The sequence below is a fragment of the Nothoprocta perdicaria genome, unplaced genomic scaffold (genome assembly GCF_003342845.1).
Source record: "Nothoprocta perdicaria isolate Ctin4 unplaced genomic scaffold, notPer1 scaffold_92, whole genome shotgun sequence".
NCBI classification, from domain to species: domain Eukaryota; kingdom Metazoa; phylum Chordata; class Aves; order Tinamiformes; family Tinamidae; genus Nothoprocta; species Nothoprocta perdicaria.
The window spans coordinates 2,312,401-2,328,116 of NW_020456221.1; the positions used below are offsets into that span (position 1 = coordinate 2,312,401).

The window sequence follows — 15,716 nt, forward strand, 5'->3', positions numbered from 1 at the left end:
CCTAAAAATCTTGAGAAACCTGACTGCCAGCAAACATCAGTTCTAGTTGTTCTCATGTAGAATATTTCACAAAGCACAGCACCAAAAGCATTGTTCAAAGCCTCGTGCAAACAGTGCATCATTAAATCTTGTTTGCCATATTCTGAGATAATGTAGCAGAAGGTGCAGTTGGGAGGAGTAAGGCGAAGACTTGAAGGTCACAAAGGAGGCTGGAAGACAGGTCAGATATTTCCTTTCCCTAAGATTGTGCTGCGTTTTTTTGAATTTGTTTATCTTTCAAGACTTAGCTCTGTGGTGATTTGTGTCTTAAAGGCTGTGTTCTGTGCAGAGATTGTTAATGATAATTTCAGTCGATGAATTGCCAGGATAGTGTCAGGTGCAGCATGTGGGATATATGTGTTGGAGTAGGCAACTTACAATTATCCTTGCAGTGAATTTTATAGAAACTATAGCTTCAGATGTAGAAAGGTGATATGTTTACATTAATTCTATGCCCCTAATCCCTCTACGGGAAGACTTGCAATTTCCTTGCATGATGATAAAGAGGTGAGTAAGGAGGTGTGGCTGGGCTCTTTGCCTTCACTGGTCTGTTGGCACGTAATGGTCAGCATCACATACTGTTTTTCCTCAGGGGGAATGTGGGAATTCAGTAGTTGCTGCATTAGATCAATATGTAATTTAAGAATTTGTCAGGTGGCTGTTTTCCTTGTGCTCATGTAGTGCTCCCTTGTAGCCATTGCTGGAGGGCTCAGGTCAGGGCATGGTGCATGCAAAATCCTCCTGGTATCAGGCTTAATTGTTGCAAACTACTGTGCTTTTAATTTGTTCTCTAATCTTATGCCATTAAGAGGCAGTCCACCTTGAACTATGGATGTATGATATGAATGCAGGTGGTAGGAGCTCTGCCCTGTCTCTCAGTGTTCGCTCAGGAAAAGAAGCCATTTGCCATGTGGCTGCCTCCATCTCTTCCCTGCCCCCAGTTCTCATATCATGTAATGTTTAATACTTCAGAACTGCAGTAATATCTTACTTTTTGCATTCCACTTGAGGTTTTTAGATTGAGTCTTTTGATGTTTAATAACTCGAATTATATTTGAGCTCTTATTTTTTTTTCCTAGGGTAACTTTTTTGTTGGCTGGCACTCTGCACTCAGGTGTTTGTTTATGCTAGAGCAATATCCAGAGATTCCTGCCTCGGTTCCCACCCTGCCATGTGAAGGAGTTCCAACCTTCCCAAACATGCAGGGAAACAAGGTCTGTGGGAACTTTCACAGCATAACAAAAGGTGCCACAAAATTTTGCAACCATTTTTTTTTCTGAAGGAGGAGACCTTGGTACTGCCAAGAATATACTTACACTAGCTATGTTAACTGTGCTTATTTTTTATTGCAGTAATATCTAGAGAATCGGCTTGAGAATTACCTACCTATTGCTCTGTGTTCTGAGAAAATGTATGAAACGGCAGATTATCCCAGCCAGCTGTCCTCTTTATGTGATATCTTCATGTTGTCTAGTCTGCCATTTCATTGTCTTTCATAGGTATTGTGTTATCTTACCAGACTTGTTTTCCATTTTTTGTATTGTTTTAATAGTAGTCAAAATGGAGTACTATTAGAATGGAGTGGAATAAATCTGTGAGCTAATGGAGCTGGAATGAATCTATGAAAGTAAGGTTCATTTTGGTTGGTAAAACATCTAACAAACTTTGTTTCTAATGATATAAACCTTTTGACTGAAGAAGTCTATCAAAAGAAGAGAGGGCTGTGGTTCACCTGCTGGCTCCCCTGCTGTCCAGGAGCTGTCGGTCCAGGCTGCAGCAGAATGACCCGGTTCATGCAGTTTCGTGCCTAGGCTGGGGTGTGCTGGGGACACAAGGACAAACTGGCCACTGTGGTGCGGGAAGTGGACAAAGAAACAAGTGCATAGGAAGTCGGCCTCATTAGCTCCACTGTTCAGAGAACAAGTTGTTCTTCAATTAGATTTTTGAATTAGCGGTGTCCTTTTATACTACATCTCCATGTCCATGAACATTGTTTGTCTAGTATTTAATTAAATCCACAGCTGGTGTTCATTTCATGTACAAAAGGGAAGGATACTTGGCTATATAGCATGAGCTTGTTGAATTAAAGAACTGTAGCCGTTTTTTGATCTAGCTTTAAGGCTGTGGTGAAGGAAGCAAGATCTGATGAGCAAGCAAGTGAGCTTCATTGCAACAGTTCCTCTCTGCAGAGGGAACAAAGTGAAGCAGAGGCTTATAAATCCATCAGCTTTCCTGAGAAGGGGTAGTCATGTGTGAGCAGATTGATAAAACTAGTCTGTTTCTTGTTTGCCCATACTGTAAAAGTAGTGTGTGTTTTCCTGTGGTTGGAAAAATTTATTTGAATTGCCAAGAATACTTCCAGATTCAAGGAATGTCTGGATCTATTAAGCGATCAGCACACACATTTGAAAGAAGCAGACGTGAATTATTAGTTTTCCACTTGAAAAATGAGGCTGACTTGAGATTCTTAAACATTCTACAACATAAAAATATGTATCTAGAGATTTACACTGTAATGAATAACTCTGGGTGTATGACTTCTTTTGTAGCTGATGTAATAAAAGTATTTTAATCTGAGCTGACAAATGAGGATGCCCAGAGCCTCTAGTCTAGCTGGTTATACTGGTATTAAAACTGCAGAATCACATCTGAGATTTTCATGCAATTCCTATTTCTGCCTTGAAGCCAGAATTGGCTTTTCCTATCACTGTTGGAATAGTATATCTGAAGGAATTTTTGCCAAGTAATCTAGTCTCTTTGCTGCACTGCAGCTGCATTCATATGTCAGTACGTGGGAACACCTAAGGTTTTGTTGGCTTCTAGTATTGTGAGCTATTCCAGTACTGATATCAAAATTGGACTCATCAGCAAATAGCCTGGAATTGAAACAATAAAAATAACTTAAAAGAGACCCACCCAATAAAACGTCAGCTCAAGTGAAAAACTGGAGTAGTCTGGCTGGAAGACTAGAAAGAGGGGTTGTGTTTCAGTCTGAGTCTTGGCAGCAGAGCCAATTTTGCCTTGTTACTCAGTCCAGTGTGAAAGGTCATTTTTGTTTTCTCATCCAATATAACTTGGAGTCGTTTTTGCATTACTACAAAGAAAGACTTCTGTATTACTGGCTGTTTTTTCCCCCTGGACTTGTGAGTTGTAGCCATTACTATAGAATATCAAATTCTAACCCAAATTCTAACCTGTGTTTAGTGTAACAGTGAATGGGATATTCAGGAGAACAAGAGAGTGTCAATGAGCTTTGGGTGTTAGATTTTTCTTTTTTAAGTAAGAATTGTAAATTTCGCTAGTTATCCTGTCTGATTCATATTTCCACAAGTTATCTGCTAAATGCAGAATGCATCTTTCATCCAAGTAAACTACTATGGAAAGAAAAACACTTCAAGGATTTCATGTGCAGCTTCAGTAAATTAGAACTTTTGAAACCCACTGACATGAGACTTCGAAAAATGGCCAATGCAAAGCAGTAGCTTCAAGTGTGGAAAAATTGAATCTTAAGAATGGAGTTACTCCCTGCTTCAGCTGAGAACCTCTATATGTCTGAAGGCATATACTTTTATTTTGTAATGTACTGGGGCATACTTTTCTTTTGTAATGCAAATATGAGTCAACATTTACTGTCAGGATTTATAACACAAGGCTTAAGCAACTTTCCTTTAAACCAGTTTTAGATATAATGCATACATTTTGCGGTGTATATATCTCTAATTCTTTTTTTTTTTTAAGAAGGAAGCCTGTGTGGGCGGTCTGGAGAGCTAGTTCAGTCATATGTGGATTACTTTTAGACTGTTTGGTAGTGTAAAAACTCTACAGAAAACCACCAGTGCTGTAACTGCTCTACAATATACTTTCTGCTTTCAAATATTACTTCTACACACATGGTATAGAAATTGGTTAATTTGTTTTTTCTTTCCTTTTTTTGTTTTGTAGCTCCATTTAGCAGCCCTGGCATCATTAAAGGGAGACATAGTGGAGCTTAATAAACGTCTCCAACAAACAGAAAGGGAACGTGACCTGTTGGAAAAGAAGTTGGCGAAAGCACAGGTGAGCAGTAGTTTAAGATGCTGAAAATTGTTCTTCATTTTCTCATGCCCTTGTTCTTTGAAGAATTTAGCAAGGGGCTGAACTATGACTTAGCCAGGAGTGAAAGAAGATTTTAGGACTGTGTAAGAAATATACTTGCAGCAATTTTTTGTGTGCTGATGACGTCATTTAAAAAGAAAAAAGAAATAATTAAGGTTTGTTTTCAAGTCAACATAAACAATTTTTTAAAAACAAGAAAAGTCACAGAATACTCTTACTGAGTCACAGAATACTCTTAGACCGCAGAATCCTTAGCTCATGGATCAAATTCAAATACAGTGTGAATTAACAGTGTTAAAAAAAAATGCTCTCTCTTGCCAGTGTTTTGGTGGTATGTGAAGAGTGGTTGTGCTCAATCCTGCTTTTATTAAGCCTATTTTCTATACATCTGTTAGGAAAACACTCTCAGTGGAAAGTCAAAGGTTAAATAAGAATAAGGTCTGAATAGTAATTCTTTCTCAACTTTTAAACAATAAAGTCCTTTCAAAACTTTTCTTTGTCTTTATTTCTTCTATGAACAAAACTTTTCTTTTTGGATACCATCGTTCTGGCAAATACCTTTTGTAAGCATTTTACCATTCAAAACTGATTCCAAACCAAAGCTGATTCAAAACCTATACTTGAATTTAATTGAGTTAATTCAAAAGAGTAAGGCATGTCTGATCACTTAGTGAATCAAAGAATATTCCTTTTTCGTCATTTACTCTTGGAACAGTCAAAGCATTTTGTACATCCTATCTCAAAGCGTCAAGCGATTGTGACTGTTTCATTGTTAGTTTAGATTTTTTAGAAGACATTAAAACATGCTAGTATTGTTTATTTTCAGTTCCATTCACCCTTATATTATACTTTTCCTCATTAGTTTAGAATCTTTTAGTATTTGACATATTCTTGATGGGGACTTGTATCTTCTTGTGTATGTATACTAGGGCATTGTCTTGATAAAGCAGGGGTTACTTGAACTCAAGCCAAATGTAGAAACGTTCATGGAGCCTACGTTTTAAGTCTTTTATTTCAGTCCTTCAATCATATTTTGGCCTTTATCTGCGCTTACTGATTTTTTTTTCTTTTCAGGTTTCACAGGGTTGTAAATAGTATTCATATTCCTGCTCATCAATGAAATTCTCTCTTTATTTTCTTAGATATATGACCCAGAGTCATGCTAGGAGTTCATATTGAATCATTTGTCAGCCACAATCCCAAGATCCTTTTTTTTTAATAATTTATTGTTCTCTGATATAGACTCCTCTTTCTGAGGCACAGTTTCATAGGAGAGTGCATTTGGCAATCGTTAAGTCAGATGGTCCCACTGTACCTAAATAGTCCAAATCATCTTGTATTTCTACACTAGCCTTGTTGTTGCTTATCAGACTTCTAGGCCTTGTGTGAACATAAATCTTTATTACTGGGCAATACCTATTGCCAAATATTTGTAAATGTGTATGTGAGGAGGTGGAGGGCTCTGTGCCTCAGTCTGTAAGCAGGTGCTCCCATGCAGTGGTGATTACCTCTTGGCAATGACTTTTGGAGAGTATTTGTTTTTGCTGTTGTTTTTTGTTAATCATCCCTAGTCCCAGTGAACACGGGGTCTGGTGGTATTCCATGAGATGGGGTTTTTGTTCGATGTTTTTTCTTTGTTACAAATGCAGGCGTTTGTGCAGTGCTCAGTTGGTAATACTGAGTATTTTGTCATGGTCATGCACTGTTTGGTTGCAGACGCAAGAGTAGCTCTATGTATTGTGGATACAGTTATACTGTTTTTTTCAGAATAGTATGCTTTTGTCATACTTTTCTCCAAGCTGAGAATGAAATAAATACTTCTGGACACCCACCGAAAAGGGAAAATAGAGCATGCTGGAGAGGGCAAGAGAGGAAGACTTGTGGAAAAGAACAATTATAAGGTGTTTCTAAATTGACTGGGCTTAGTAGTTATTCTGTGTTGGTTATTTAGGGCAGTTCATCATTGCTGTAAAGAGAAGGGTGACTTGAGTGTTCAGTGATGATATAGTTGCAGCTGGTTACAACCTCTGTAGCAACTGTGGATTTTTTTCTCTCTTTTTTATTTTAAAAAGCAATGACCAATTTATATAAAGTCTTAATGTTTTAGTTCTCTTCAAAATCTTACCTTAAAGCTTTGAAGTGGATAGAAAATGATTTGAGTGTGAAAGAATTTTAAAAATAAAATACAGTTCATGAGAAGCAGTAAGTTGTTAAACAAGTGCAGCTCAAACACTCAGTATATTGACTGTGTTTAAGTGTTGAGACAAATTCTAGTGATACATCTTTTTTTTTCTTTCTTTTTTTTTTTCCATAACTGCATTACTTTTTCAAGTAGATGCTCCATTTAACATCATTTCTTGAACTTTTCCTCCCACTCCACAGAGGATCATCCAAATGCATATCATATCATATGTCATTTTTTCTCTACAAGTTAATGCATTTCTTCCTCACTAATGTGCATCAGAGGCTCAGAAGGCATAAATTAAATAAGGGATTTTTGAGGTTCTGCATAACTGTATTCAGGTGCTAGTATATCAGTATTAAATCGCTCTTCTGCATCTAGACTTTACTTATGAAAGAGGCTTTTGTTTCAGCTCCATTGACCTGATAAGCTTTGTCTGGAATAAATCACATTTTGGTAGTGACTTTCCTGCCATTTTGTGAGGCACGGGAGACACCTTGGAAGAAAGGCTTATTGATTCACAGAGCAGAGGTAGTCTGGGGAGCTGAGGTAGAAGACTTAAGAGACAGCAAAAGGTCAAGAAAGGCTTCTTGACACTTGATTCTTGGGTTGGAAACGCGTGTCAGTGTTGGGTGGGAGGCGTCTGTGGGCCTGCACAGTGGGCCTGTGTAGCCACACAGTTGTTGCAGGTCTGCAGCGGGGCGGCCGCCGGGGCCCCGACGCGCTCCTCCTCACCCTCCTCTGCTTCCCACCTTGGGCCTCCTTTCACAGCCTGCATGGCAGCTTGTTCTTGCTGAGACACCACAGCTTGCTGGGATTTTGTTTTGTGTTTTGTTTTCAGCAGCTTTTACAATGGGAACGCAAAAATCTCTGCTTTTGCCCTACTTGTGTTCCTGCTGACCTGTATAGATTATTTTCCTAACATCATCTAAAGGAGGTGGTTTAATACAGTAGGGCCCTATCAGGAAACATAAAAACAGGTAACTGTAACTGTACCAGATAAGGCCAAGACTTCATCTTGCTCAGCATCCCCCAACAGTCAATAATTACTTTCTTGAGATCAAGACAAGCAATAGATGTGTTCCCAGTCTACCCTGCTGACAGCCAGAAGTTGTTGACTTTGTGTGTAAGTAATGTCTTTTATGTAGTAACACAGAAGAGCATTTTATAATATGTCTGTGTTTGTCTAGCCATGTATGAGGTGTTTGTGTATCTTGGATGTACAGAAGATCCTCAAGATTCTAAATATTGGATCATTTTCCTGTATTTCATAAAAGTGCCATCAAATGAGGGTCATCAGAGAGGAAAGCTGGTTATAGGATTATGGCTGCTTGCTTTTTATTTTTTCCCCCTTGCTGTCATTGCTGGGATCTAAGTGTTTCATGGGCCAAAAGACACAGTGCCTGTCCCTCTAGAGTTTGAGGCACCAGTGAAGTCCAGCCAACTAGAAGCAGCACAAGCCAGGATTTCTGATTATTGCACCGTGGTAGAGTTGATCTCCAAAACTACAGTCTGAAGACGCTGCTGAAGCATAGCCTGTGTCCTTCTGTTATTGCAATATTCCTTGTCTGGGTTGTTCATATTGGTGAGCAGTTTGGCACTGAACTGATCTCTTGAATGAATTGTGCTGAAAAGTACTGGCCAACCACAGCTAATGTCTTTTTTTTCAAAATCTTTCTATGGTCATAAAGAGAAAAGTAGTGATATCTGCTAGTTCTGTCTGGCCCCATGTCCTGGCTCTGATGATGACAGATAGCAGATGTCTACAGGGAAAGCATCAGGCACACACGGAAGGCTGTCCTCCTCAGGCACACTCTCTCATCTTTCATCCAGCAACAGGGTAGGAACTTCCTGAGCCACAGTGGGCATTGTACTTCACAGTTCCCCATGGTCCCATCCTCCATGCATTTATCTCAGAATCTTCTAATCCATTATTATTCTTGGCTTTTGCAACATCCAGTGACACTGAATTCTAAGGCTTTATGGCAGAACACCAATACAACTGCATGCTGGATGTGTCAGCAAATAGAGCAGAAACAGATGCTTCACCTGCTGCATTTTTCTAACCCTTACATCTCTTTCATAGACAATTCTGTTTTCTTTACTCTTGGTGCTTTATTTACTAATTTAGGGATTTAAATATAACTCTAGACAGAACAGTTAGTCCTATATCACAGTAGGAGCAAGTTCCATTAGTGCAGTAATAATTCCTTACCATCCTCTTAATTATTCAGAATTGAAAGCAGGATGGAAGAATTTCAGTATAAAACTACCAGTTTGTAGATGCATAAGAACAGACACATAAGAACTTCACTGAAAGACTTCAATTTCTCCTTTAGCTAATTAACTTGAAATAGAAATATGTTGTATTCAGATCAACGTGGAAATTTATAGTTCTGTTGTGTGGTGTTCTAACCTCATATGGATTACTTCTGTTTTCTGGTATTCTTGTTCCATCCCAAGTATACACAGAGCATCCTGTCAAACAATTTAATTCCAACTTTGTGTCTGTCAGAGATCACAGCTTGGGTGTGATGAATATGTGTTCATACACACAGTTAGATGAGCTGATTGCCACTTGTCTTATATTTGAAATACTGTATCATTTGAGCAAAGGTTTTTAGCTTCTGTGTGCCTCTTAGACTTGTGCTTATTCCTGTGATGCATTGGCTTGCTCCACATGCCTGGGCCAAGGTGGTGTGTACGAGAATTCCCGCAGGGCCTGCGGCACCACGGGGGCTGTTGGTGCAGCCTTGCGGCCGGACGAGCTTCCCTGCTGTGCTGCAGCGAGTGCAGGAAGGTGGCCCCGGGGACAGCAGCACTCGGGCTGCTTGTGCTGGCGCTTTGGGTGCGTCCGTGGGCAGCGCCGTCAGGATGCTGCTGCTGAGGCAGCATCCGCACGAGGGAATACTGCCTTTTGTCATCTTCGCCCTTCACATTCTTCTTGTTCTTGTGGTTGTTGCCCAGCATCAAGAGGTCATACCAAGGTGTTCCCAATGCGCTGTTCCCAGGCATTAAAGACATTATTTAAGTAATGTCCCCAAACCCAACATAACAGCACTTCCATTACAAACTGTACTGGAAATTGTGCTCTTCAATTTCCAAGAAGCTAAACTTTTGCACCCTGTTAGTGGATTGTCCCTGTTTGCTTTCCTAGAGAATGGTGCATGTGTATTTGTCAGGATTTATGTATGACGCTGGAGAGAGAATGAGGAAGAGGCTCTGAGATAGTTATCTTAGAAACTGTGCAACCTTTAATTGCAAAAGCTGAGTATGCACACCTTGAAAAGAAACAGGAATTGGTGGCACGTCATGGTTCTGACCCTAAGAAGACGCAGATATTAAAAGAACTGAATCTTAGGGAAAAAAGCATATTAGTAATGGGTATGTTAACAGCATGATTATTATCCCTTTTAAGCTTACAGTAAATAGGTCATAAAAAGGAACAAACCTGTGTAACCAGATTAATATTTCATTAATATATTTCGAGATTCATACTAAATTGTATTTCCATGGTTAGGATTACTTTTGCCTTTTTTACTTGAGATTTTTCCTAGCTGGCCAGGACTTAGTACATGTAACCCTGTACCTTCTCCAAGCTACAGTGGTCCTCCTTAGCATCACTCCCTGCTTTTCCCAAATATTTTTTTTCCTGTTACTCTTGCCCCAGATAAGCTGAGAGCCCCTTTAAAAAATAAAATGTGAAGTTTTTACTGGAGACCAGTACTCTGTGTCTCCAGAGTACTGGTTGTTCAGAAGATATGTCTGTTACTAAATGATGGTTATCATAAAAAATGGGGCCTGAGAAATGGCAGAACAAAAGGGAAAGTCTAATAATGGGACTGAAGTCCATTAGCAAAAGTCCGTATATCTTCATACAAGATAAACAATATTCTCTTTTTTCAGTGCACAGCTTAGAGAGATGAAATCTGATGTGACAGGATTTTTACTTATTGTCCGAAAATATTTGTTACACACTCCATCTGACATATCCTTTTGGGTTTAAACTAAAAACAGTTCACATAATTCATTGATCTGGATAATGCTTAGGTAGTGTTTGTGAGCATCGAGCTGTGTCAGAGGAAATTCAGTTTTAGAAAGGCAGAGTAAGCAACACTTTTATTGCTCTTAATTTGTTCTAACAGTTTTGTTAAACTTTTTTTCCTGTTATTTTTGAATTTTGAAAGCCGTAGTAGCTCTTCAGACAGTTTTTCAATGTTAAAATACAGCAAACTGAGAAATATCATGGACATACTGCAATAAAGAGACTTAATAATACACATATATAACCGTGTCAGATAGTCAACATTAAAAGCATTAAAAGCCAAGTGTATGTTGCCGGTTTTCTAAAATATGACCTATTGTTTTGTGAACTGTGCTCTGTTTGTTGTGGAATAAGTAATTCGGCTCAAGATGGTGTTTTTGAACCTAGAAAAGCACTGCCAAATGGGATTAGGAGGCAATGTCAGTGAACTATATGGTAGAGATGAAACCTGTTTCAGAATTTAGCACAGTCTGGATCTGATCTTGCATGGGAAGAAAGATCATATAATGTGCATTAAATGGTTATTAAGATTTTTCTTATTCTGTCATGGTAAGCCTATGTTTATGTTTAAAACCATCTTAGTTACTCTGTAATTGAAGGAAGGAATGGATATCTCTTTCCTCTGCAACTTCTTAAAAAATATTGAAAAACAGTTTACTACCTTCATGCTGCAAGTACTCATTATGGTATGTGAGGTAAATTTTTGTGATAGTTTAGCTATCACAAGATATGTATATTACATTCATGATATGAAAGTCACTGCATGTTTCTCTGAAGTTAAAACAGGGAGACCCGTCCACAGTAATCCTGAAACTTAGATCTAATGCCTGGAACAACTGTCTTTGAAAGTCTGTATTTCTGGAACTTAATGAAATTTATTTCAATATATTTTAAAACATTAAAGAAAAATATTATTGATACACGGCATAGATTTCAAATTGAAAAATAATTTATGCACATGATGTTCACAAGCTGTGAATGTGATAGGCCCAAAAATCTAGTGGCAAATTGTAAAAATTCTGATATCCCTGTTAGTACAGGTATCAATTTCATTTGTATGACATGGTTGGGGACACTATGTCTGTAAAGAGTGTTTATTTAATTTGGAAGAACAATTTCTGATGTTATGTGATCTCATACATTATGAGTTGTAGATTTTAGAAATGCTATGACATTTGTTATGACAGTTACAGATGTGTTTTGTTTTATTTCGTTTTGTTTTACCATTGGTTGATTTGTAGTTTTCTTTTATTCCCAGCTCAGCACGGAGTGCTGTGTGGTTGCAAGGAGGCTTGGCTGACTCTTGCAGGGAACTAGAAGCATAGGGTTAGATGCCCTGCTCTTTCCAGTGTGCTACCAAGCATGACTGCAATGAACGTTCACTGCTGAGTGGCTGCAGTTGTGGTACAGTGACTGCTGGCACCAGGAGCATGCCAGAGAAACTGGAATTAAAGTTCTCTTGGAAAGAAAAAGAAGGATTTCATTGTAATTATGGTAGCCAGGCAGAAATCTAGTCATTTATATGTTCAAAAAATATACATTTTATTATAGAGGTATGAAGATTATATATATGTAAGAAAAATATATGTTATATTTAAAGGCTAATATAACTGAACATTCCTACTGGGGAATTGTCTTCTGGATTTTACACAATCCTGCCTTTTCCATGAAAAATAGTAGGGAAAGAGGGAAGGCTTTATTTCACAGTCTAGCCTTTCACAATCAAACTAGTCTGAGATGGGAAGATATTGGTGATCAAAGCTACTTTTTCCTCTTTAATTGTTATTTAATTGTAGTTAACATTGTTGTTGTTTGGAAGTAATACTGTTTCTATGTGAAAAATAATGTTTCTGTGTGACAGTGTCTAGACTACCAGGTCTGACTGCTATAGCTTTATGAAATGATGTTAGCCTGTAACACTAATATATGTTGTTTTTCTGTTTTGGTGGGTTTTGAGACCTAGGGCATGTTTAGTGAGAGCTAGAGGACTGTGCTGGTTTTTGTAACAATACAGAAGAAGGATCAAGGAGGGGCATAAGGTCTGATAAATGGGCAGCACAGAGTAAATCTTAGAGGTCAGTCCATATGGCGGTCAGGAGTTGTGTCAGAGGGCTGATTTTGTATGAACAGTATGAGTAAAGGAAAAGTATTTTTGAAGCATGATTGTGTGTCACAATCTCAAAATCTGATTCTTTTTGTTTACTCTAATGCAGTTTCTGCCTTAGGACTTTTCTCTAATTCAGGCAGTGTTGTGAAGATCCCTGGTGATTCTGATGCATCATGACCCTCACAGAGATTCCAAGATGAAATATTTATAGCTGTTCTGAGTGGCAGATGATGTTTTTATTGAGGCATGAAGCGCAGCTTTAAGATGTGTTAAAAGAAACAATAATAAAATAACATTGCATGGTATTTCAGTTCCTAAACAAAGAAAAAGAGATGCCAGTTGTGTACCTTTGTGAATCAGTCCTTTTCCTTGCTCAGACAATATTAGTTTGGTGGGTGAGGAAGCCCATCTTAACGATGTGCAACTTTATATCTTGTCTGTATGGAGTTATTCCTAAGACCCTTCCTTCTTTATACCCTTTGCATCTCTGCTTTAGTGTGAACAATCCCACCTGATGAGAGAGCACGAAGACGTGCAGGAGCGAACAACACTGCGCTACGAGGAGCGAATCACAGAGCTGCACAGTATCATTGCTGAGTTGAATAAAAAGATTGATCGACTACAAGGAGCAACAATAAGGTACTGAAGTTCTCTGGAAAGTCATGACTAACTGCAGAAATGCAGTGTGAGATATATCGTAAATATAAATTGATGATAACTTCAAGGTCGTTAAAACTGTTATGACTGGTACTAAATAGCTTCCCATAATTAGGACATGTGTCATTGGCACAATCCACTGTTCACTAAGGTTATCTCCGTCACCCCAGGGATAAAATAACACTATTTTTGCAATAGTAGAAGCAGAGTCTGCTCAGACTGGTGAGTTCTGCAAAGGAAGACACTGTGCCATCTAGATGTTCCTTTAACTTAATATGCATGCCAAGGGGCTTAATTAAGTGATAGCAGTAGTGGAAAAAGACAGATGTAGCCACCCAAACCACACATCTGATTTTACCTTTCTTTTGTGGCATCCTACATAGAGCCTAAGCCAGATCGAGAGTGCGTGAATTGGGCCTGTTCAGCGTGGAGAGGAGAAGGCTGAGGGGATTATTAACATGTATAAGCACATGAAGGGAGATTGTAGGGAGGAGGGGGTCAAGCTTTTCTCAGTGGTGGCCAGTGATAGGTCAAGGGGTGATGGGTGCAAGCTGAAACACAGGAGGTTCCATCTCTAGGTGTGGAGGAACTTCTTTCTTGTGAGAGTGACAGAGCAGTGGAACAGGCTGCCCAGGGAGGTTGTGGAGTCTCCTTCTCCAGAGGTCTTCAAAACCCGCCTGGATGCCACCCTGTGCCACATGCTGTAGGTGTGCCTGCTTGAGCAGGAAGGTTGGGCTAGATGATCTGTAGAGGTCCCTTCCAACCTTTAAGAGTCTGTGATTCTGTGATCATATCTGAGGAGAAATACAAATCATACGGATTTTGATATGTTTTGACCTTGTGCTAGTAGTTGTCACAATAGACAAAATGATTCATTTTACATTGTTGCCTGTTGCCTTGGAACTGCAAAGCTTGGCATGTTACATTAGGGCATGATGTACAGCTTTCAAATAAGCTTTGCATTTAACTGCAAGAAAATGCTTACTTTTCCCCACATATTTCTACCCACTTTTCCCATTGTAGGGAAAATGAGAGTATAAGAAGGAAGGAACTTTATAAAGCTTAATTTGTGGATATGCATGTAAGCCACTGGAATCTTGGAATTTTCCAGAGAATAAACAAATAAGTTGACACTTTTGTAAGCAAAGTTATACAATGCTTTTCTCATTTAGCAAATTTTGATTTTTTTTCCTTGTTATTAGCTGCATGCTTGTAAGGAAAAAAATGCTGTACCATAAATAACAGAACGTAACATTATGCATAAGTACCATATAAAACAGTGATTACTGCAAACTCAAATGGTCATAACTGGTGATAGTCAAGGCAGTATTTTTCAGGTAACGATGCTTGAATCTAATTGTGATTCTCTGAAAAGATATCTCTGCCATATTTGTTCATGCTTGATAACTCTGCTGTTAAATCATTCCATTCATTTTGTTTAGTGATCGTTTGTTTCAGATGCAACTCATCTTGCTTTCTGGTAAAATTATACTGGTTATAAAGGGTGACTGAAGAGTAAAATATGGGAAATACAAGTGTTGTACTGATACTTTTGGAAAGGCAGGAAAAACTAGAATTTAGAATAGTGCTACAGAGAATCAGAGAATGCTTAAGGTGGGAAGGGGACTTTAGAGGTCATCTAGTCCAACCCCCCTGCACGCACAGGGTCACCTGGAGCATGGGGCTGCATTGAAGTAGGTTTTGGAAGACCTCCAAAGAAGGAGACTTCCCAACCTCTCTGGGCAGCCTGTGCCAGGGCTCTGGCACCCTCACTGTCAAGAAGTGTTTCCTTAAGTCCCTGCAGAACTTTTGGTGCTTCAGCTTGTGGCCGTTTCCTCTAGTCCTGTCGCTGGCCACCACTGAAAAGAGGCCGCCCCCTCCTCCTCACTGCCTCCCTTGAGGTATTTATAGACTGATCAGGTCCCCCCTCAGCCTCCTCTTCTCCAGGCTGAACAGGCCCAGCTCCCTCAGCCTTTGCTCACAGGGCAGATGTTCCAGTCCCCTGATCATCCTGGTAGCCCTGCGCTGGACTCTCTCCAGCAGCTCCACATCCCTCTTGTACTGGGGAGCCCAGAACTGGACACAGTCTCCAGATGTGGCCTCACCAGGGCTGTGTACAGGGGGATGATCACTTCCCTCGACCTGCTGGAGACGCTCTTCTTAATGCACCGCAGGATCCCGTTGGCCTTCCTGGCCACCAGGGCACACTGCTGCCTCATGGTCATCTTGTCATCCACCATGACACCCTTGTCCTTCCCTGCAGAGCTGCTCTCCAGAAGGTCTAATCCCCAGCTTCTACTGAATATTGGGGTCCTCGACCAAGCTAAATGCAAAATTATTTATCAGTTATGAAGTACTTGAATTTGGTGGGGCTGTGAACGTTCTTCCACATGCATTATAAAAAAAGTCAGCTTTGGCATGCAAAGTTAGACATTGGTTTGATGCCAAGTACATATTGCTTCTCATGAAAATGCCATTGCTGCAAACTGCTGAGAAGGTTTGGAAAGGGATGCAAACTGCTGCAACAGATGCTAAGCCACTCTTGTGCCTTACCATTTGGTCATATCATATCATATTTTAGGAGAATGGAG

At 39.5% G+C, this 15,716-nt stretch overlaps 1 protein-coding gene across 3 annotated transcripts in view; it reads left to right on the forward strand.

Annotated features, from left to right (window-relative positions):
• MCC (MCC, WNT signaling pathway regulator) overlaps positions 1-15,716 on the forward strand; it is a 174,788-nt gene that overhangs the window by 111,375 nt on the left and 47,697 nt on the right. For all 3 annotated transcript variants that reach the window (XM_026052852.1, XM_026052851.1, XM_026052853.1), the window contains 2 exons: positions 3,982-4,095; positions 12,965-13,107. In XM_026052852.1, the coding sequence (XP_025908637.1) occupies positions 3,982-4,095; positions 12,965-13,107 (257 nt within the window). The remainder of the gene's footprint in view (positions 1-3,981; positions 4,096-12,964; positions 13,108-15,716) is intronic.